Here is a 21,921-nt window from a genome sequence, read left to right as displayed (position 1 = left end):
CTTTCTGAATGCACTGTATTAATATACAGTATATTCATCCATATGAGTTAAAGTTGCAGTTTAGACGCAAGTATTTCCACATATTATATTTAGATTACCATATCAGTCCATGCTTGGGTTAGTTTTCTGTCGATCTCGGTCATCAGATAATACACAGTGAGCATTTATTTGAGATATACAGATGGAGGTATGCCTTGCTCAGGATAAATGAAATTAATGAAATTATTTTGAGACATTGCGGTAAAAACACATTCTTATGCATTTTTACACACCCTCACTCACACACACACACACACACATATATACAGGGCTGGCAGGGATCTCATTAAAAGATGCTAACAACACATTTAAATCTAGCACATTCCTATGACACCCTTTTCATCACCCTAACCATAATGCTCCTCTCTTCCTTTCCAGCTCCCTGTCTTCCTTTCGTCAGCTCTCATGTGCCACCAGAAATGTTACCCCTTTGCTCCTGACTCTTTGTGTAATCTTCCACATACTGTCCTTTTGGCATTGTTGTGACACAAGCCTCACTTTCGCCTATGCCTTTCTAAGCCCCCCTGTAGGCAATTCATGTTCATTCATATTAAAACACTGCTTCATGTTCCTCCATCTCTGTATATGAGATGCTAGTGCCATCTCTATTCTGGTGCAACCTTTACCCGCTCTCTAAGCTTTGCCAACTCTTTCCTTTGCCCTGCAGCCAGGTGCCACGTGATGCCAACATATCCGAGGGGGAGATGCCCACCGCGTCCTCCCTGCCCGCCAAACTGGAGCTACTGTCCCCTGGGGAGGAGTGTGTCATCCTGGCTGCCACCCCGGCCTCGGCCAGCGAGAGCAGTCCCAGCCTGGTTGACCCGGAGGAGGAGGATGGCCACTCCCACTCGCCAGCATCCAGCTCCTGCAGTGCCACCTACAGCAACCTGGGTAAGACCTGGCTTTAGCTGGCCATTGGGAGACACTGTGAACTTGAAAACACCCTAGGTTGGTGGTCCTTGAGCCCGTTTCTTAAGAGCTACATGCTGATTTTTTGTTGTTGTTGGGTGAGCCATTTGTATTTTTTCTCACTGCCATTAGCCAAGGCAGTAGCTACTCTTCCTGGGGTCCAGCAAAATTAAGGCAGTTTCTACATTTTTAAAAACATTCCAATACATTCACAGATTTCACAACACACTGTGTGCCCTCAGGCCCCTACTCCACCACTACCACATATCTACAGTACTAAATCTGTGTGTGTGTGTGTGTGTGTGTGTGTGTGTGTGTGTGTGTGTGTGTGTGTGTGTGTGTGTGTGTGTGTGTGTGTGTGTGTGTGTGTGTGTGTGTGTGTGTGTGTGTGTGTGTGTGTGTGTGTGTGTGTGCCTGATTGTATTGCTTCACAGTCCCTATTGTTCCATAAGGTGTTTTTTTCAATCTAACTTTACTGCTTGTGTCAGTTACTTGATGTGGAATAGAGTTCCATGTAGTCATGGCTCTATGTAGTACTGTGCGCCTACCATAGTCTGTTCTGGACTTGGGGACTGTGAAGAGACCTCTCGTGGCATGTCTTGTGGGGTATGCATGGGTGTCCGAGCTGCGTGCCAGTAGTTCAGACAGACAGCTCGGTGCATTCAACATGTCAATACCTCTCATAAATAAAAGTAGTGATGAAGTCAGTCTCTCCTCCACTTTGAGCCAGGAGAGATTGACATGCATGTTATTATTAGCTCTCTGTGTACATTCAAGGGCCAGCCGTGCTGCTCTGTTCTGAGCCAATTGCAAAGTCCTTTTTTGTGGCACCTAACCACACGGCTGAACAGTAGTCAAGGTGCGACAAAACTAGGGCCTTGTTGTTAATAAGGTAGTGCAGCGCTTTATTATAGACAGACTTCTCCCCATCTTAGCTACTACTGTATCAATATGTTTTGACTATGACAGTTTACAATCTAGTGTTACTCCAAGCGGTTCCGTCAGTTGAGGTTTAGGGTTTAGGGAATTTTCTGTCCCAAATACAATGCTTTTAGTTTTTAGGAATATTTAGGACAAACGTATTCCTTGCCACCCACTCTGAAACTAACTGCAGCTCGTTAAGTGTTGCAGTCATTTCAGTAGCTGACATGTACAGTGTTGAGTCATCCGCCCACATAGACACTCTGGCTTAACTCAAAGTGAGAGGCATGTCGTTAGTAAACGTTTTAAAAAGCAAGGGGCCTAAACAAGCTACCCTGGGGAATTCCTGATTCTAACTGGATTATGTTTGAGAGGTTTCCATTAAAGATGGAAAAAACATAAGTGACACTGACTGTTAGCACTTGGTGGTCTATAGCAGCTTCCCACCACCCTCTGTGTTCTGTTAGACAAGCAACTCTTTATCCACATTATAGCAGGGGGTGTAAAGCCATAAGACTTATGTTTTTCCAGCAGCAGACTAGGATCGATAATGTCAAAAGCTGCACTGAAGTCTAACAAGACAGCCCCCACAATCATTTTGTTGTCAATTTCTCTCAGCCAATCATCAGTCATTTGTGTAAGTGCTGTGGTTGTTGAGTGTCCTTCCCTATAAGCGTGCTGAAAGTATGTTGTCAATTTGTTTACTGTGAAATAGCATTGTATCTGGTCAAACACTATTTTCCCCATACGTTTACTAAGGGTTGGTAACAGGCTAATTGGTCAGCTATTTGAGCCAGTAAAGGGGGCTTTACTATTCTTGGGTAGCGGAATGACTTTAGCTTCCCTCCAGGCCTGAGGGAACACACTTTTTAGTAGGCTTAAATTGAAGATGTGGCGAATAGGAGTGGTAATATCGTCTGCTATTATCCTCAGTAATTTTCCGTCCAGATTGTCAGACCTCGGTGGCTTGTCATTGTTGACAGACAACAATATTTTTTCACTTCTTCCGCACTGACTACGGAATTCATAAGTACGATTCTTGTCTTTCATAATTCGGTCCGATATACTTGGATGTGTAGTGTCAGCGTTTGTTGCTGGCATGTCATCCCTAAGTTTGCTTATCTTGCCAATGAAAAAGTCATTAAAGTAGTTTGCAATATCAGTGGGCTTTGTGATGAATGAGTCATCTGATTCAATGAATGGCTTTTTCCCCCAAAAGTTTCATATAAGGTTCCCCAAAGCTTTTTACTATCATTCTTTATATAATTTATCTCTGTTTCATAGTGTAGTTTATTTGTCTTTTTATTTAGTTTAGTCACATGATTTCTTAATTTGCAGCACGTTTTCCAATCAGTTGGGCTGCCGGACTTATTTGCCATAACTTTTGCCTCATCTCTCTCAACCATACCATTTTTCAATTCCTCATCAATCCAAGGGGATTTAACAGTTTTTACAGTAATTTTCCTAATGGGTGTGTGCTTATTAGTAACTGGAATAAGCAATTTCATAAATGTTTCAAGTGCAGCGTCTGGACGTTCCTCATTACACACCACAGACCAGCAAATATTCTTTACATCATCAACATAGGAATCACTACAAAACTTCTTGTATGACCTCTTATACACTATATTAGGCCCAGCCTTTGGAACTTTGGTTTTCCTAGATATGGCTATTATATTGTGATCACTACATCCTATGGATTTGGATAGTGCTTTAAAGCAAATAGCTGCAGCGTTAGTAAAGATGTGATCAATACATGTTGATGATTTGATTCCTGTGCTGTTTGTAACTAGCCTGGTAGGTTGACTGATAACCTGAACCAGGTTGCAGGCGCTGGTTACAGTTTGACGTTTTTTTCTTGAGTGTGCATCTTGATGATAGCCAGTCAATATTTGAATCACCCAGAAAATATACTTCTCTGTTGATATCACATACATTATCAAGCATTTCACACACATTATCCAGATACTGACTGTTAGCACTTGGTGGTCTATAGCAGCTTCCCACCAGAATGGGCTTTAGGTGAGACAGATGCACCTGTAGCCATATTAATTCAACAGTATTTAACATTAGATTGTCTCTAAGCTTTACAGGAATGTGGTTCTGAATATAGACCGCAACACCGCCCCCGTTGGCATTTCTGTCTTTTCAGTAGATGTTATAACCATGTATTGCTACCACTGTAACATCAAAGTTATTATCTAAGTGAGTTTCAGAGATAGTCAGAATATGAATGCCATCTGTTACAAGCAAGTTGTTGACTTCATGGACCTTGTTTCTCAGGCTGTTAATATTGGCTATTTTTAGCACTTTTCTGGGTTGCTTGATTGTTTTTAATGTTTTACTGGGAAGCTTATCAGAGGTAGACATACTCATGTTATTTATATTGGAGCTGATAGTGCAGGGTGAGCTGCAACGAAGTGGACTTCCTACTATGGCACACCGCCTCAGTGCTAACTGTATAACTCTGGCGCATAGGCACATGATTACTGCTTACAGTAGCTGTGGGATAAACAGAAGTATTCGGTGCAATTAGGGGCACACAAATTACGTTACTTACATTGTGTTTGCCAATGCCCCTAGGAGCATGTACATTTGATGCAGCATTATGACGACTCATTGTCACAATGGTAGGGATTAACTGAGCTGGTCTTGGATCAATTGATGACATTGATTGGCCAGCTAGTTTTCAGGTCTAGTTATTGGTTTAAAGACGAGGACAGAAAGTAGAATCAAATCAAATCAAATGTATTTATATAGCCCTTCGTACATCAGCTGATATCTCAAAGTGCTGTACAGAAACCCAGCCTAAAACCCCAAACAGCAAGCAATGCAGGTGTAGAAGCACGGTGGATAGGAAAAACTCCCTAGAAAGGCCAAAACCTAGGAAGAAACCTAGAGAGGAACCAGGCTATGAGGGGTGGCCAGCATGGTCAAATAATAATAATCACAGTAGTTGTCGAGGGTGCAGCAAGACAGCACCTCAGGAGTAAATGTCAGTTGGCTTTTCATAGCCGATCATTAAGAGTATCTCTACCGCTCCTGCGGTCTCTAGAGAGTTGAAAACAGCAGGTCTGGGACAGGTAGCACGTCCGGTGAACAGGTCAGGGTTCCATAGCCGCAGGCAGAACAGTTGAAACTGGAGCAGCAGCACGGCCAGGTGGACTGGGGACAGCAAGGAGTCATCATGCCAGGTAGTCCTGAGGCATGGTCCTAGGGCTCAGGTCCCCCGAGAGAGAGAAAGAAAGAAAGAAAGAAAGAAAGAAAGAAAGAAAGAAAGAAAGAAAGAAAGAAAGAAGGAAAGAAAGAGAGAAAGAGAGAAAGAGAGAATTAGAGAGACCATACTTAATTTCACACAGGACACCGGATAAGACAGGAGAAGTACTCCAGATATAACAAACTGACCCTAGCCCCCCGACACATAAACTACTGCAGCATAAATACTGGCGGCTGAGACAGGAGGGGTCAGGAGACACTGTGGCCCCATCCGATGATACCCCCGGACAGGGCCAAACAGGCAGGATATAACCCCACCCACTTTGCCAAAGCACAGCCCCCACACCACTAGAGGGATATCTTCAACCACCAACTTACCATCCTGAGACAAGGCAGAGTATAGCCCACAAAGATCTCCGCCACGGCACAACCCAGGGGGGGCGCCAACCCAGACAGGAAGATCACGTCAGTGACTCAACCCACTCAAGTGACGCACCCCTCCTAGGGACGGCATGAAAGAGCACCAGTAAGCCAGTGACTCAGCCCCTGTAATAGGGTTGAACAGTGGTGGGTGTATTTTGCCCTTCTAGTGTTATGAACTCGGTGAAAGCATTGGCAGAATATATAAATAACTCTAGGCAAAACCTTGCTATTCCACTATTTCTCAACAACAGTTTGAATAGATGTGCACAATGACGCCTTTTCATAAAGTCTCTATTTTCCTCCGAAAAGCTCATCCTACTTGTTGGAGATATTTATAGTATATTCTTTAAAAGTGATTTCTCTCACTGTCGTATTTATTCACAGAGACGGACGAATCTGGGTTTGGTGGATGCCAGGAGAACGGTACCTGCCCGAATGCATAGTGCCAAATGTAAAGTTTGGTGGAGGATGAAAAATGGTCTGGGGCTGTTTCTTATGGTTCGGGCTAGGACCCTTAGTTCCAGTGAAGGGAAATCTTAACGCTACAGCATACAATGACATTCCAGACGATTCTGTGCTTCCAACTTTGTGGCAACAGTTTGGGGAAGGCCCTTTCCTGTTTCAGCATGACAATGCCCCTGTGCACAAAGCCAGGTCCATCCAAAAACTGGCCTGCACACAGCCCTGACCTCAACCCCATTGGAACACCTTTGGGGTGAATTGGAGTGCCGACTGCGAACCAGGCCTAATCGCTCAACATCAGTGCCCGACCTCACTAATGCTCTTGTGGCTGAATGGAAGCAAGTCCCCTTCAGTTATGGTCCGACATCGAGTGGAAAGCCTTCCCAGAAGAGAGGAGGCTGTTATAGCAGAAAAGGGGGGGACCAACTCCATTATAATGTCCATGATTTTGGAATGAGATGCTCGACGAACAGGTGTCCACAAACTTCTGTTCGTGTAGTGCATCTTATTGGCTCTCTCTGACCACTTCCCTGTTACTGTGCTTTGTATTGAAGCCTGCTGGATCACTCATCAAAGGCTATTGCTTAGCAATGCGCAGCGGAAGTTACGCTTCATGGTGACTGATGTTACGTGCAGGACTGCGCCCCCGTTAGGGCTGGTTGACTCGGAGTGACTGCTCTGTTGCATATTGATCATCATCACTTGCTTCCGCTTATATCAGATCAGAACCTTCCAGAGAAGTTGTCGGTGTAATGACGTGCATATTGCATCTCTTTAGATTTGCTGTTTGAAAGCAATTGGGAAGCCCGTATCGGTCGCCCAAATGGAGAGAGCCCTGTCGCTTTGATCATGAAGGGCTGCTGCGTGAGAGGCTTTCCGATCGTGAAGGGCTGCTGCGTGTGTGTGTGTGTGTGTGTGGATGGCTCTCGTTGCTGTCAAGTGGCCTGTGTGTGTGTGTCCTGGAAGTGATGAAAGCCCTCTGTGTGACTAAATGATGAGCACCCTGCAACCTAGTTACATCCTGCTCCAACTAACAGCTAATGAGAGGGTACATGTTAGTGAGAATGTGAAATGATGGAGAATGAACAAGCAAGTTTATTTTTCCCTTGTAGGTAAGTTGACTGAGTGATTTTCTGCCCTTCAACTGCACGGATCAGAAAACAGGATAGATTATAGATGGGCGCAAGCAAAATGAATGGAGGACTTTCTTGAATTTGCTTTCATATTTATTTAACCTTTATTGAACCAGGAAAGACCTTTGAGGTTAGAAACCAATTTTGTGAGGGCGGCCTGTCATGAGACTTCAGTGCAGTGTAATTCGAATATTGAGTTGTGGACAGATGTGGGGGATTGTGTTGAACTGTGCTGGCCTATGCCATGTCATACCGTGCTATGTTTGGCAGACATTGGCTGTATAGGGCTATGCTGGGCTGTGCTGAATTGTGCTGAGCCATACCATGCTATGATATGCCATAAATGAGCAGTCCAGTCTTCCACAGTGGAAAGGGTTCTTTCTTTTTGAAATTCCTGCCTCCTTTCCTGTGTCTCTGAAGTTGAAAGAATGACATTGATTCTCTCTTTCCCCAAACACACACACACACACATGCACACACACTATCTTACACACTCGCACACACCCTCCCCTTTCTATCAAAATGAGAAGCAGAATGAGATGTAGCGCAGGGGCGTCCTGCCTGCCCGTCTGCCTGCCTGTTGGCACGAGTGTCGCAGCAGGAATTTTCAGGGAGGCGAACAGGGAGAGTGCCCCCCTTCGCTCTGCTTTCTTTCTCTTCTTCTTCTCACAACTTTGACACAGAGCCATTAGCAGGATCGAGGTAGGGAGTTCTCTCTCTTCTCATGTTTGTGTTTTTGACACATTATCTCTCTCTCATTCGAACTCCCCACCCTCCTCATCCTTCCACCTCTCTTACTCGCCCCTCATCTCTCGTTCCTTTACCTTCCTCCTGTTCTCTGCTGCTTCTTTTCTCTTTTCTTTCTCTCCACTCCTCTCACCCTCTCCTCTTTGCGCCTCTCCTGCCCATCTCTCTACCCCTCTTTCATTATCAGCTACTTGCTTTTCTTCTATCTATACTCTCCACTCCTCTCCTCCTCTCCTTGGTATATTGACACTCAGTGGTTCTCTCAGTAGCCGAGCAATGCCAAAGTGTTGCCAGTATTGTGGTCGGTTATGGGAAGAGACCGGGTTATCACTTTGCAATGGTTAGTAGCCAAAGTTAAAACCTCTCTGCTGCACAGCATTTGTCTCCTCCTGTGCCTCATATAATAGAAGGGAATTATTATTATTTGCTCAGAATAGTTTGTATTATTACCTACAGCCGAAAATATTGTTACAGTGCTATTGGGTTGTTAATTGGATTCGTTCCGACATTTCTTTATGAACTTTCTGGGCGAGGTAAATTATTTGTGTACTTGTTTGACATTTTACTGCATTGTTAGGAGCTAGTAACATAAGCATTTCGCTGCGTCCACTATAACATCTGCTAAACTGTGTACGCGACCAATAAAAATGATAATAATAGTGTCCTAATGTCCCCTCTATGGGAAGATGAGACTCTCGCGAATACGATGGTGTTCGAAAATCGAATGGAAGTGAATAGGAATATTTCCACGTCAAAGGTATACATGTCATTAGACGCAAAAACATTTTTTTATTTCCTGGTCTGTCATGGTTACCATGGTAATCTCTCAGACATAGGACAGACACTTCAAAACAGACTTCCTTTTGATTTATTTTTGGACGATCGTTTTTTTCATGTATGAATCTGTTATTCAATGTGTTTCTATGGGCTAATAGCAGTAAGGACAAATTCAATGTTTCAATGTTTTTTAACGTTTTTTTTTTTTAAGTATACCTACAGGGGTCCTAAAATTCAAAATCTAAATACCTTGGTATAACCATCTTTTAAAAATTCCATATGTTAGCTTAGTGGAACTCAGCCCGAATTATCGATCAGAATACTGTTGGGCTTCTGTTGTGTATGGATTATGGGCACTGTAGCATCTTAGTAATTGCTTTCGATTAATTCTCATGCAATGGGAAGTTGAAGAATACTCTGCAAAAAGGCTTCATGCATTTTGAAGTCACTTATTGTAAATAAGAATAGAGTATGTTTCTGAACACTCCATTAATGTGGATGCTCCCATGATTATGGATAATCAGGAATGAATCGTTAATAATAATGATGAGTGAGAAAGTTACGGATGCATAAATATACCCCCCCAAAAAAGGCTTACCTCCCCTGTAATTGTAATGGTGAGAGGTTAGCCTGTTTATGGGGCATCATATCTGTGCATCTGTAACTTTCTCACTCATCATTATTCATGATTCAATCCTGATTATCTGTAATCATGGTAGCATCCACATTAACCATTTATGCTCGTAGGAATTGGATGCATTCAGTATCATGAATAGAATATTCATGGTAAACTTGGGGTACGTGCAACATAAGACAAACAAATGACAAGGGTTTGAGTGAGAGGTCTAACTGGTGTCACCAAGTGGCCACACACCTCTCCAAAGTGTGCACCGTTACTACCTAATTTGAATGACTGAAAAGAAGAGTCGTCAACTATGAGGTGCTAATTTGAGCTCTCCTAACTGTGCTGTTGAGGAACTAGAGCAAGCAGATGTGTAGTTTTCTTTGGGACACAGCCCTGCGTAACCCGCCGTCACACAATTACTGTTGTTTACGCATTCCAAAAATGGTCCATTATAAATCGCAATCTGCTCAAGTGGGCATCATTTGAAAGTGTGTTCTATTGCCAACATGGCTAGCTAAGTTACCAAATACGACATTACAGTGTTAGGCTTTCACAAGGCAATTCAGAGAAGCAGATCATAATTTTGGTGCGCATAAAATAGTCACAAGTGCATTCCGATGCGTGTTCCCCGCAAAAGAAAAATCACAATACGACAAACATACAGTGCCTTGGAAAATATTCATCCCCCTTGGCATTTTTCCTATTTTGTTGCATTACAATCTGTAATTTAAATTAATTTTTATTTGGATTTAATGTAATAGACATACACAAAATAGTCCAAATTGGTGAAGTGAAATGAAAAATAAATAAATAAATAAAAATTAAATGAAAAAGTGGTGTGTGCATATGTATTAACCCCCTTTGCTATGAAGCCCCTAAATAAGATCTGGTGCAACCAATTACCTTCAGAAGTCACATAATTAGATAGATTGCACACAGGTGGACTTTATTTAAGTGTCACATGATCTGTCACATGATCTCAGTATATATACACCTGTTCTGAAAGGCCCCAGAGTCTGCAACACCACTAAGCAAGCAGCACCATACAGACCAAGGAGCTCTCCAAACAGGTCAGGGACAAAGTTGTGGAGAAGTACAGATCAGGGTTGGGTTAAAATGTTTTTATCAGAAACCATCCCACGGAGCACCATTAAATCCATTATTGAGACAAAAGTGTAGTTTTTAACCATCAAGGAAAACACTATGTCTGGTGCAAACCCAAAATCTCTCATCACCCCGAGAACACCATCCCCACAGTGAAGCATGGTGGTGGCAGCATCATGCTGTGGGATGTTTGTCATCAGCAGGGCCTGGGAAACTGGTCAGAATTGAAGGAATGATGGATGGCGCTAAATACAGGGAATTTCTTGAGGAAACCTGTTTCAGTCTTCCAGAGATTTGAGACTGGGACGGAGGTTCACCTTCCAGCAGGACAATGACCCTAAGCATCCTGCTAAAGCAACACTCAAGTGGTTTAAGGGAAAACATTTAAATACCTTGGAATGGCCTAGTTCTGTTTTTTTTGTCTTATTTCTTGTTTGTTTCACAATAAAAATTATTTTGCATCTTCAAAGTGGTAGGCATGTTGTGTAAATCAAATGATGCAAACCCCCCAAAAATATATTTTAATTCCAGGTTGTAAGGCATCAAAATAGGAAAAATGTGAAGGGGGGTGAATACTTTCGCAAGCCACTGTAGGCTTATTCTGTTCAGAACTATGAAGTCATGTCATCTTGTAACTGTACATAAAGCATAGTGATTATAAACATTGACACTGTATATTACATTAGTTTTATGATATGGAAATGTGAAGTGCACATTTCGACTCAGGTGTTTTGGCTTGCTTGTATGACATTTTCAACCCGTATGCGGGTACGAGTATAAAGAGTTAATGTAGTAGTGTTCAGACACCTATTCTTATTTACAATAAAAGTGACTCCAAAATGACACAATACATTATTTACCATTAATTTATATTGGGCACAACATAATTTGAAACACAACCGAAACAAACTGCAAATGCATCCAACAAGTTTGTAGAGTCACAAGCTTGGTGTAGTCATTGTGTGCTACTGTAGGAATATGGGACCAAAATACTAAATGTTTGACCACTTTAATACACTATAGGTGAATTTGTCCATATACTTATGACAAATTCAAATGGGGGGACTAGATACAGTTGAAGTCGGAAGTTTACATACACCTTAGCCAAAATACATTTGAACTCAGTTTTTCACAATTCCTGACATTTAATCCCAGTAAAAATCCCCTGTTTTAGGTCAGTTCGGATCACCACTTTATTTAAGAATTTGAAATGTCAGAATAATAGTAGAGATTTATTTCAGCTTTTATTTCTTTCATCACATTCCCAGTGGGTCAGAAGTTTACATACACTCAATTAGTATTTGGTAGCATTGCCTTTAAATTGTTTAACTTGGGTCAAATGTCGTTTTGAGTGGACTTCCACAAGCTTCCCACCATAAGTTGGGTGAATTTTGCCCATTCCTCCTGACAGAGCTGGTGTAACTGAGTCAGGTTTGTAGGCCTCCTTGCTCGCACACGCTTTTTCAGTTCTGCCCACAAATTTTCTATGGGATTGAGGTCAAGGCTTTGTGATGGCCACTCCAAAACCTTGACTTTGTTGTCCTTAAGCCATTTTTCCACAACTTTGGAAGTATGCTTGGGGTCATTGTCCATTTGGAAGACCCATTTGCGCCAAATTACAAGTTTTAGGTTCATTGTCTAAATAAATACGTAGGGGAGTGTATATTTAAAGATAGCTTTTGCAGAAATTATGCCAAGTTTGGATTTATAAAGGAAATTAAATGCAATTAGGCTTTAATCCAGGGGAGATTTGTGGAGGATTGGGACTGCAGCTTTTTCCATGTGACCATGATCGCTGAGTCAACATAGGCCTAGTTAGTTGGCACTGTCCTTGTACCTAACTCTCCAAGACACTTACATAACAATTAAAGATCCCTTTTTGTAACAGTTCCACACGCAAATAGCCATTTGAAGCTATGACGTTGCTGTTTAATGTTAGTGGATGGTCCAGCCACCTTTAATGTATATAGACAGCATATGGGCAATGGGCATGTCATTAACTTTTAACATTGCCATGGGTTGTGCCTTTTGGGTTGTGTAATTTCAAAATGTCTACGGTACTTAGAGCCTTTGAAAGTGTTGTTCTGACTGCCCGTGGGTGTTATTCATAGGTCAATGACCAGTCAAATGTTCTGACTGCCCGTGGGGGTTATTCATAGGTCAATGACCAGTCAAAAGTTTGGACACATCTACTCATTCCAGGGTTTTTCTTTATTTTGACTATTTTCTACATTGCATAATAATAGTGAAGACATCAACACTGTGAAATAACACATGGAATCATGTAGTAACCAAAAAAGTGTTTAACAAATCAACATATTTTATATTTGAGATTCTTCAAATAGCCACCCTTTGCCTTGTTGAAAGCTTTGCACACTTTTGGCATTCTCTCAACCAGCTTCATGACGTAGTCACCTGGAATGCATTTCAATTAACAGGTGTGCCTTGTTAAAAGTTAATTTGTGGAATTTCTTTCCTTCTTGGTGTGTTTAGGGGTGGTATACAGAAGATAGCCCCAGTTGGTAAAAGACCAAGTCCGTATTATGGCAAGAACAGCTCAAATAAGCAAACAGAAACAACAGTCTATCATTACTTTAAAACATGAAGGTCAGTCAATCCAGACAATTTCAAGAAAACCATCAAGCGCTATGATGAAACTGGCGCTCATGAGGACCGCCACAGAAAAGAAAGACCCAGAGTTACCTCTGATGTAGAGGAGAAGTTCATTAGTTACCAGCCTCAGAATCCGGCAATTAACTGCACCCCAAATAAATGCTTCACAGACACGTCTCAACATCAACTGTTACGAGGAGATTGCGTGAATCAGGCCTTCACGGTCCAATTGCTGCAAAGAAACCACGACTAAAGGACACCACCAAGAAGAAGAGACTTGCTTGGGCCAAGAAACACAAGGAATGGACATTAGAATTGTGGAAATCTGTCCTTTCTTCTGATGAGTCCAAATTTGAGAATTTTGGTTCCAACTTTCGTGTCTTTGTGACACGCAAAGGAGGTGTGATGCAGCGGGGGTGCTTTGCTGGTGAAACTGTCTGTGATTTATTTAGAATTCAAGTCAATCCTCTTGCTCAGTTGTGCACCAGGGCCGCCCACTTCTTTCTATTCTGGTTAGGGCCAGTTTGCACTGTTCTGTGACGAGAGTAGTACACAGCATTGTACGAGATCTTCAGTTTCTTGGCAATTTCTCACATGGAATAGCCTTCATTTCTCAGAACGAGAATAGACTGATGAGTTTCAGAAGAAAGTACTTTGTTTCTGGCCATTTTGAGCCTGTAATCGAACCCACAAATGCTGATGCTCCAGATACTCAACTAGTCTAAAGAAGGCCAGTTTTATTGCTTCTTTAATCAGAATAACAGTTTTCAGCTGTGCTAACATAATTGCAAAAGGGTTTTCTAATGATCAATTAGCTTTTAAAATGATTAACTTGGATTAGCTAACACAACGTGTCATTGGAACACAGGAGTGATGGTTGCTGATAATGGGCCTCTGTACGCCTATGTAGATATTCCATAAAAAATCAGCCGTTTCCAGCTACAATAGTAATTTACAACTTTAACAATGTCTACACTGTATTTCAGATCAATTTGATGTTATTTTAATGGACAAAATGTTTTGCTTTTCTAAGTGATCCCAAACTTTTGAACGGTAGTGTATATATATGGCATACCTTTGCTTTGCATATATATATATATATATATGTGTGTGTGTGTGTGTGTATATATACAGTGGGGCAAAAAAGTATTTAGTCAGCCACCAATTGTGCAAGTTCTCCCACTTAAAAAGATGAGAGAGGCCTGTAATTTTCATCATAGGTACACTTCAACTATGACAGACAAAATGAGAGAAAAAAATCCAGAAAATCACATTGTAGGATTTTTTATGAATTTATTTGCAAATTATGGTGGAAAATAAGTATTTGGTCAATAACAAAAGTTTATCTCAATACTTTGTTATATACCCTTTGTTGGCAATGACAGAGGTCAAACGTTTTCTGTAAGTCTTCACAAGGTTTTCACACACTGTTGCTGGTATTTTGGCCCATTCCTCCATGCAGATCTCCTCTAGAGCAGTGATGTTTTGGGACTGCACCGTATTGAGAGGAGGATGGATGGGGCCATGTATCGCAAGATCTTGGCCAACAACCTCCTTCCCTCAGTAAGAGCATTGAAGATGGGTCGTGGCTGGGTCTTCCAGCATGACAACGACCCGAAACACACAGCCAGGGCAACTAAGGAGTGGCTCCGTAAGAAGCATCTCAAGGTCCTGGAGTGGCCTAGCCAGTCTCCAGACCTGACCCCATATGAAAATCTTTGGAGGGAGCTGAAAGTCCGTATTGCCCAGCGACAGCCCCGAAACCTGAAAGATCTGGAGAAGGTCTGTATGGAGGAGTGGGCCAAAATCCCTGCTGCAGTGTGTGCAAACCTGGTCAAGAACTAAAGGAAACGTATGATCTCTGTAGTTGCAAACAAAGGTTTCTGTACCAAATATTAAGTTCTGCTTTTCTGATGTATCAAATACTGATGTCATGCAATAAAATGCAAATTAATTACTTAAAAATCATACAACGTGATTTTTGTTTTAGATTCCGTCTCTCACAGACTAAGTGTACCTATGATAAAAATGACAGACCTCTACATGCTTTGTAAGTAGGAAAACCTGCAAAATCGGCAGTGTATCAAATACTTGTTCTCCCCACTGTATATGCGTTGTTCTTGAAATGTCTCTACCCACTGGAGTATAGCCCATTGCCTTCTCAAGCCATCCATAAAACAATCCAATCTAGAATCTATTACCCGGATTCTTGGATCCATTTAAGATTGTCATAACTGTTAAGTCCTGCAGTGTGAGAAGACAAGCATGGTGAGGGTGATAATATATCAGTCTGACACACACACACACACACACACATATACACATATACACACACACACACACACTTTAATACACAACACGTACCAGATCTGCATGCACTGTTACAGCACTGCAAGTGTTCGCCTACACCAACCTCAGACCTGCCAACATGCACGCATTTTGCGTACCAACTACGCAATTCTCTGTCCATGTACGCAGGTACCAGATCCGAGTTAAAAGTTCGCAGAAATTAATAGGGCCTGATTTATATATATTTTTAAAAACATTTTAATAAAAAATAAATCCACTAAGTAAATCTAACAGCCCGATTCTCAAGCTGCAACACACAGACATGTACGGAGTTTGTGTCAACGGACATGGAGATTAATACATTATTATTGGACGTAGCTACCCTGTGTCTGCCCCTCCTCCTGTTTTTTGTGATGCAGAGTTTGCTGACTGTCAGCTGTACGTAAGCACAGGAACGAATCCCTTTTTGACTCTGTTGTGGAAAGGTAAACACTAATTGTTTCAAGCTAACGTTAGAGAACATAAGATTGACATTCAGTGGGCTCTAAATTGCCAGCAGTTCACCGGCATTTGCTAGTGAAATAAATAAAATGTAAATACGAAAAAGAACTGGTCGCATTTGTGCAAGTGTGACATACAGTTGAAGTCGGAAGTTTGCATACACCTTTTCCAACTACATTTAAACTCAGTTTTTTCACAATTCCTGACATTTAACCATAGGACATTTTTACTGTCTTAGGTCAGTTTGGATCACCACTTTATTTTAAGAATGTGAAATGTCAGAATAATAATAGAGAATTATTTATTTCAGCTTTTATTTCTTTCATCACATTCCCAGTGGGTCAGAAGTTTCCATACAATTCGTATTGGTAGCATTGCCTTTAAATTGTTTAACTTGCGTCAAATATTTCAGGAAGCCTTGCACAAGCTTCCCACAATAAGTTGGGTGAATTTTGCCCATTCCTCCTGACAGAGCTGGTGTAACTGAGTCAGGTTTGTAGGCCTCCTTGCTCGCACACGCTTTTTCAGTTCTGCTCACAAATTTTCAGGGCTTTGTGGTCAGGGCTTTGTGATGGCCACTCCAATACCTTGACTTTGTTGTCCTTAAGCCATTTTGCCACACCTTTGGAAGTATACTTGGGGTCATTGTCCATTTGGAAGACCCATTTGCAACCAAGCTTTAACTTCCTGACTGATGTCTTGAGATGTTGCTTAAATATCCACATAATTGTCCATCCTCATGATGCCATCTATTTTGTGAAGTGCACAAGTTCCTCCTACAGCAAAGAACCCCAACAACATGATGCTGCCACCCCCGTGCTTCACCGTTGGGATGGTGTTCTTCGGCTTGCAAGCCTCCCCCTTTTTCCTCCAAACATAACAATGGTCATTATGGCCAAACAGTTCTATTTTTGTTTCATCAGACCAGAGGACATTTAAAAAAGTATGATCTTTGTCCCCATGTGCAGTTGCAAACCGTAGTCTGGAATTTTCATGGCGGTTTTGGAGCAGTGGCTTCTTCCTTGCTGAGCAGCCTTTCAGGTTATGTCGATATAGGACTCGTTTTACTGTGGATATAGATACTTTTGTACCTGTTTCCTCCAGCATCTTCACAAGGTCCTTTGCTGTTGTTCTGGGTTGATTTGCACTTTTCTCACATACGTTATCTCTAGGAGACAGAATGCGTCTCCTTCCTGAGCGGTATGGCGGCTGCGTGGTCCCGTGGTGTTTATATTTGCGTACTATTGTTCGTACAGATGAACGTGGTACCTTCAGGCATTTTGAAACGGCTCCCAAGGATGAACCAGACTTGTGGAGGTCTACATTTTTTTGGCTGATTTCTTTAGATTTTCCCATGATGTCAAGCAAAGAGGCACTGAGTTTGAAGGTAGGCCTTGAAATATATCCACAGGTACACCTCCAATTGACCCAAATTATGTCAATTAGCCTATCAGAAGCTTCTAAAGCCATGACATAATTTTCTGGAATTTTCCAAGCTGTTTAAAGGCACAGTCAACTTACTGTATGTAAACTTCTGACCCACTGGAATTGTGATACAGTGAAATAATCTGTCTGTAAACAATTGTTGGAAAAATTACTTGTGTCATGTATAAAGTAGGTATTCTAACCGACTTGCCAAAACTATAGTTTGTTAATTAACAAGAAATTTGTGGAGTGGTTGAAAAACAAGTTTTAATGATTCCAACCTAAGTGTATGTAAACTTCCGTCTTCAACTATACATTTAATTCTGCGTCCCATTAGCTTTATTTTCCACGTAACATTACAAGGATCACGCAACCTGATAGACTGTAATTATCATCCGAGTCACAAAAACCATTACAAAAGTTTAATCAAAAAATAAATGTAAACATCTTGGCATTAAATGGAGTCGAGTTTAGAAGACTGCGCGATGAAGAATGAATGAGTGTCCGGTATTAGAGGCAACGCTTCTAAAATGCCTTTTACCTAGATTTGAGATTGTATCATTTTGGAAAATCTGAAATGATGTCAAGAAATACAATGGGCACTTTTACATAGGCTGAAACACCGTACTCTTCTAGCGGACAGATTCCCTTTGCGGTAGCCTAATTAAGCTTTGTGTAGCCGGTCTGTGTCTATGCGATCATTTGTTGTTGTTTTTGTCTTTTCAAAATGATTTTGCTTTTAGTGTTGATTAGGAACCGTGTCTAAAAAGCCAATACTTGTGAGCTGGCCCTAGCAATTGGCCCTGTTTTGAGAGGTGAGAAGCGTTCCTCTACCATAGAGACTTAACATGGGGGCCAAGGCAAGCTGGATCTGAAGACCTTCTATGCAGATGTCAGAAACGTATTTTCTTATGCAGTAGACTACATGTTGCTGAAATGTCCATTTGGAGATGTGCTCCTCCAGCATGCTGTGGTCGCTGTCATTGCAGTGGTCGCTGAAATTGCTGTGGTCGCTGACATTGCAGTGGTCGCTGACAAGTTCTCATCCCTCAACTTTTTCACGGCTGCATTATTTCACTCAAGCTGGAGACTTATATCTCCCTCACTAACTTTAAGCATCAGCTGTCAGAGCAGCTTACCGATCACTGCACCTGTACACAGCCCATCTGTAAACAGCCCACCCAACTACCTCATCCCCATGTTATTTATTTTTGCTCCTTTGCACACCAGTATCTCTACTTGCACATTCATCTTCTGCACACATCTATCACTCCAGTGTTAATGCTAAATTGTAATTATTTCACCACTACGGCCTATTTATTGCCTTACGTCCCTAATCTTACTACATTTGCACACACTGTATATAGAGTTTTCTATTGTGTTATTGACTGTACGTTTGTTTATCCCATGTGTAACTCTGTTGTTTTTGTCGCACTGCTTTGCTTTATCTTGGCCAGGTCGCAGTTGTAAATGAGAACTTGTTCTCAACTGGCCTACCTGGTTAAAGAAAGGTGAAATAAATAAAAAATTCTGGAGAGAAATTTCCGGAGAGAAATCGGCACAATGATAAGGGGGGTCAGCCTGGTCTACTCCCACCTTCGGGCTGTGATGCTGGGGTATTGGTCATATTCCACAGCAATGCAGACAGCGAACTAATATTCAGTCTCGTTTCCAAGATCAAAACCCAGTTCAGAGCCTCATTACCAGTACAGGCCCTCGTTACCAAGAATGCTTCAATGATTGCCAGAGGAACTGTTTGCCACAGAGAAGTCTACCCTGATACCCTGCTGAATAAGGACAAATATTCTAGCTACCAGGCAAATCTGTCTAGGAAATGGTTTCCTGAACGTTTGAAGGTCTCCAGAAGATTTGTTCTCACCCACTGTTTCCTATCATAGCTTTTTCGTTTTTAGTATGGATATGTTTATTTGTTACTGATGTTCTGCTTCAAACATTTGTTCTTATCACGTCAGAGTTTTTTCAAATTTTTATTGTGGATAAGACGTTTGTACATTTTGTTCCTGAACAAATAACTTGTTATTATTTGTTTAATAAAATGTTTTTAAAAAACTCAAAGAATGAAGGCCCTTTGTGTGTTCTTTCTAACTAGATCTTGTTAGTGACTTTGACCATATGTGTAAATGGAATGCTGTCAGAAAGAAAGTATTCCAACCTTTTATAGACTTGATCTGGTACAATTCTATAATTGCGATCCCTCACAAACAGCACGAGCATGGAAAGAAAACCCCAATTCGGCACGTGCTATGCGTGCGAGTTGAATCTCCAATTTGCCGCACGCGTCTTGTACTCCTAAAAAGTTGGACAGGGTTGTCAGGTCTGCCCCCTTCGCACATGCACCATCACACAGACACATAAACACACACACTCACTCACATTCTCCTTTTAAAATACATGCGCAAACACACACACACACACACCAGTGATTCATATAGCTAGGCATGGGCAATAGCAGAGCAATCCCTCCTGAGTTGGTGAGGTAGACTCTCCAAGAAGCAGAAGCATCATGTCACCGTGCAGCTGGAGAGCCCAGTGTTATAGGACTAAATCTAGAAATTGGTCACTTAAAGCCATTTTCACTTTTGGCCTAGTACCGTGTCAATTGCACATATTTGTTCCAGCCCAGCACACCTGATTCAACTGATCAAATGCTCGGTGTTTAACTTAGTTGAATCAAATGGGTTAGTGCTGGGCTAAAACAAAAATAGAAAGAAAAAAAAACCCTGGGGGATCCTCCAGGAACAGATGGAAACACTGCTTCTGTACATAGATCTGAAAATCATCGGTGTGTGTGTGTACACGTTTCAGGAGGATTTTCCAAGTGAAAGTAGTAGCAAGAGCATTAGTGGCAGGGTCATTCATACATTTGGATTAGGCTAAAGATTGTTGTCTTTAGCGGGATTACAACGGATTTGCAAGGGGAAATGTTAAATACTGTTATTTTCCTTAAAAAAAAAATGTGTCTCTTATTTCCATCTGATCCTCAGTGCTCATTACTCCATATCTTGGTTCTTAGACAAGATGATGGATACAGGCCTCCCAGTCTTGGACAGAATCTTACACGAGTGATAGGAGGCTTGCTTTATTCCCTTCAGGCGATATTCAGATCTTTGGTAGCCTATTTAGCGTCTAAATGATAAGGCAGCCAAGAGTATTTTGGATTGGTGTGTACGAACAGATGTTTTCAGTTTTAACATCAAGAAATCTCATGCAGTGTTTAATGAAATTCCAGGCCTAACCAAAATGTCCAAGGAAGATGAGAAAGGTTTCAGAACAAGCACAAGCCTACAACTTTTAACGTCTTACAATTATGTAATTTTTTTACAGTTCCCTGAAGTGTATGCATCGAAGTCTACAATACACTTTCTCTGACGAGTGACACAATGGTTATTTTTAATGCTTTTTAATTCCCGTCACTCAAGCTGTGTGAGTTTTCTGTGGTCCTTTTCACCCTGACTAGGGACCCCCACCGAACCATCACTCTGGAGAAAAGCTTGAGGGATCTAGGGATTTCTGCCATGGTGGACAAAATTAGGGCACTGTTAACTAAAGCCCGCTGACAAAATCACTTTCCAAGTGCCTCCTTAAGCCTCTCTGAAAACCACTTGAGGAGAGATTTACTTTCGAACCACATGGTGGCTAGTTGGATAGACTTACTACCAGCTGTTCTGTTCTGGTTGGTGTCCTGAATTTGCCCCAGGACCTATCGCAGGGAGGAACTAGGCAGCATATGTAGCTGCTGTACATGAGAACTAAAGTATGAGAATACTGTCAGAGGAATAGGGTTGTCGGATGTCTTAGGTTCTCTATACAGGCGAATCGTTTGGCTCAATAACTTGGTGATGCTGAACTGTTGATGTTTGAAACGTGCATTGTTGTTGTAATCTCTCTTTCCTTTCGCAGGTCAATCCAGAGCCAACATGATCCCGCTGAAGCAACCACGGAACGTCAAGGCTTCGGATGACACCCTGGCCGACTTGGACGAGGAGGCCTCCAAAGCCACTCCGCCGCCGCTGCCCAAGAAGTCGGTAGCCCGCCCCAGCACAGAGACCTCCAGCCTGGGAAAGGAGCTCCCTCTGAGGCCCAAGCGTGAGGCGAAACCCGGGGGTACCAACCTGAGCGTGGCCAACCCCCTGTACGACCTGGACTCCACCTGGGAGACGGGCAGCCACAGCTCCTCGCTCAGCTCTGAGGCCCGCCCTCATGACCAGGAGAGTGGGGACTCCCTGGAGAGACCTGTGGCGGCCGTCAACAAGGGTCGAGGGGCCAACAGCCTGTCGTGCCTGGCCTCGGCACCCAGCGCCACCACGGGGCGGGAGCGGCGGGGCTGCCACAGTGCAGAGTCCCTGGCGGGTAAGGCTCGGACCACGGCCAGGGTGGGTGGGTGTGGCGGGAGCAGCAAGCCCCAGAGGCAGGCCCTCTACAATGGCATGGACAGCTGGGAGGAGGTGGTGGGTCGCATCCGGGGGCTGCACACGGACACGTTGAGGAAGCTGGCGGGGAAGTGCGAGGACCGCTTTATGGCCGGGCAGAAGGACCACCTGCGCTTTGGCACGGACAGCTGGTCGCACTTCAGGCTGACAACAGGGAAGCCCTGCTGCGAAGCCGGAGACTCTGTTTACTACACTGCCTCCTACGCCAAGGATCCGTTGGTCAACTACGCCATCAAGGTATGACCAAAAGGTTTCAAAAGGAGGCCTTTGCACTCTTAAGTAGTAG

General features: G+C 42.5%; 1 protein-coding gene across 2 annotated transcripts in view; it reads left to right on the top strand.

The window, feature by feature from the left end:
- peak1 (pseudopodium-enriched atypical kinase 1) overlaps positions 1 to 21,921 on the top strand; it is a 260,008-nt gene that overhangs the window by 220,011 nt on the left and 18,076 nt on the right. For both annotated transcript variants that reach the window (XM_071326886.1, XM_071326887.1), the window contains 2 exons: positions 707 to 930; positions 21,106 to 21,872. In XM_071326886.1, coding sequence (XP_071182987.1) covers positions 707 to 930; positions 21,106 to 21,872 — 991 coding nt within the window. The remainder of the gene's footprint in view (positions 1 to 706; positions 931 to 21,105; positions 21,873 to 21,921) is intronic.

The sequence above is a fragment of the Salvelinus alpinus genome, chromosome 9 (genome assembly GCF_045679555.1).
Source record: "Salvelinus alpinus chromosome 9, SLU_Salpinus.1, whole genome shotgun sequence".
Classification (NCBI taxonomy): domain Eukaryota; kingdom Metazoa; phylum Chordata; class Actinopteri; order Salmoniformes; family Salmonidae; genus Salvelinus; species Salvelinus alpinus.
This window is presented reverse-complemented; position numbering and strand designations above follow the sequence as displayed.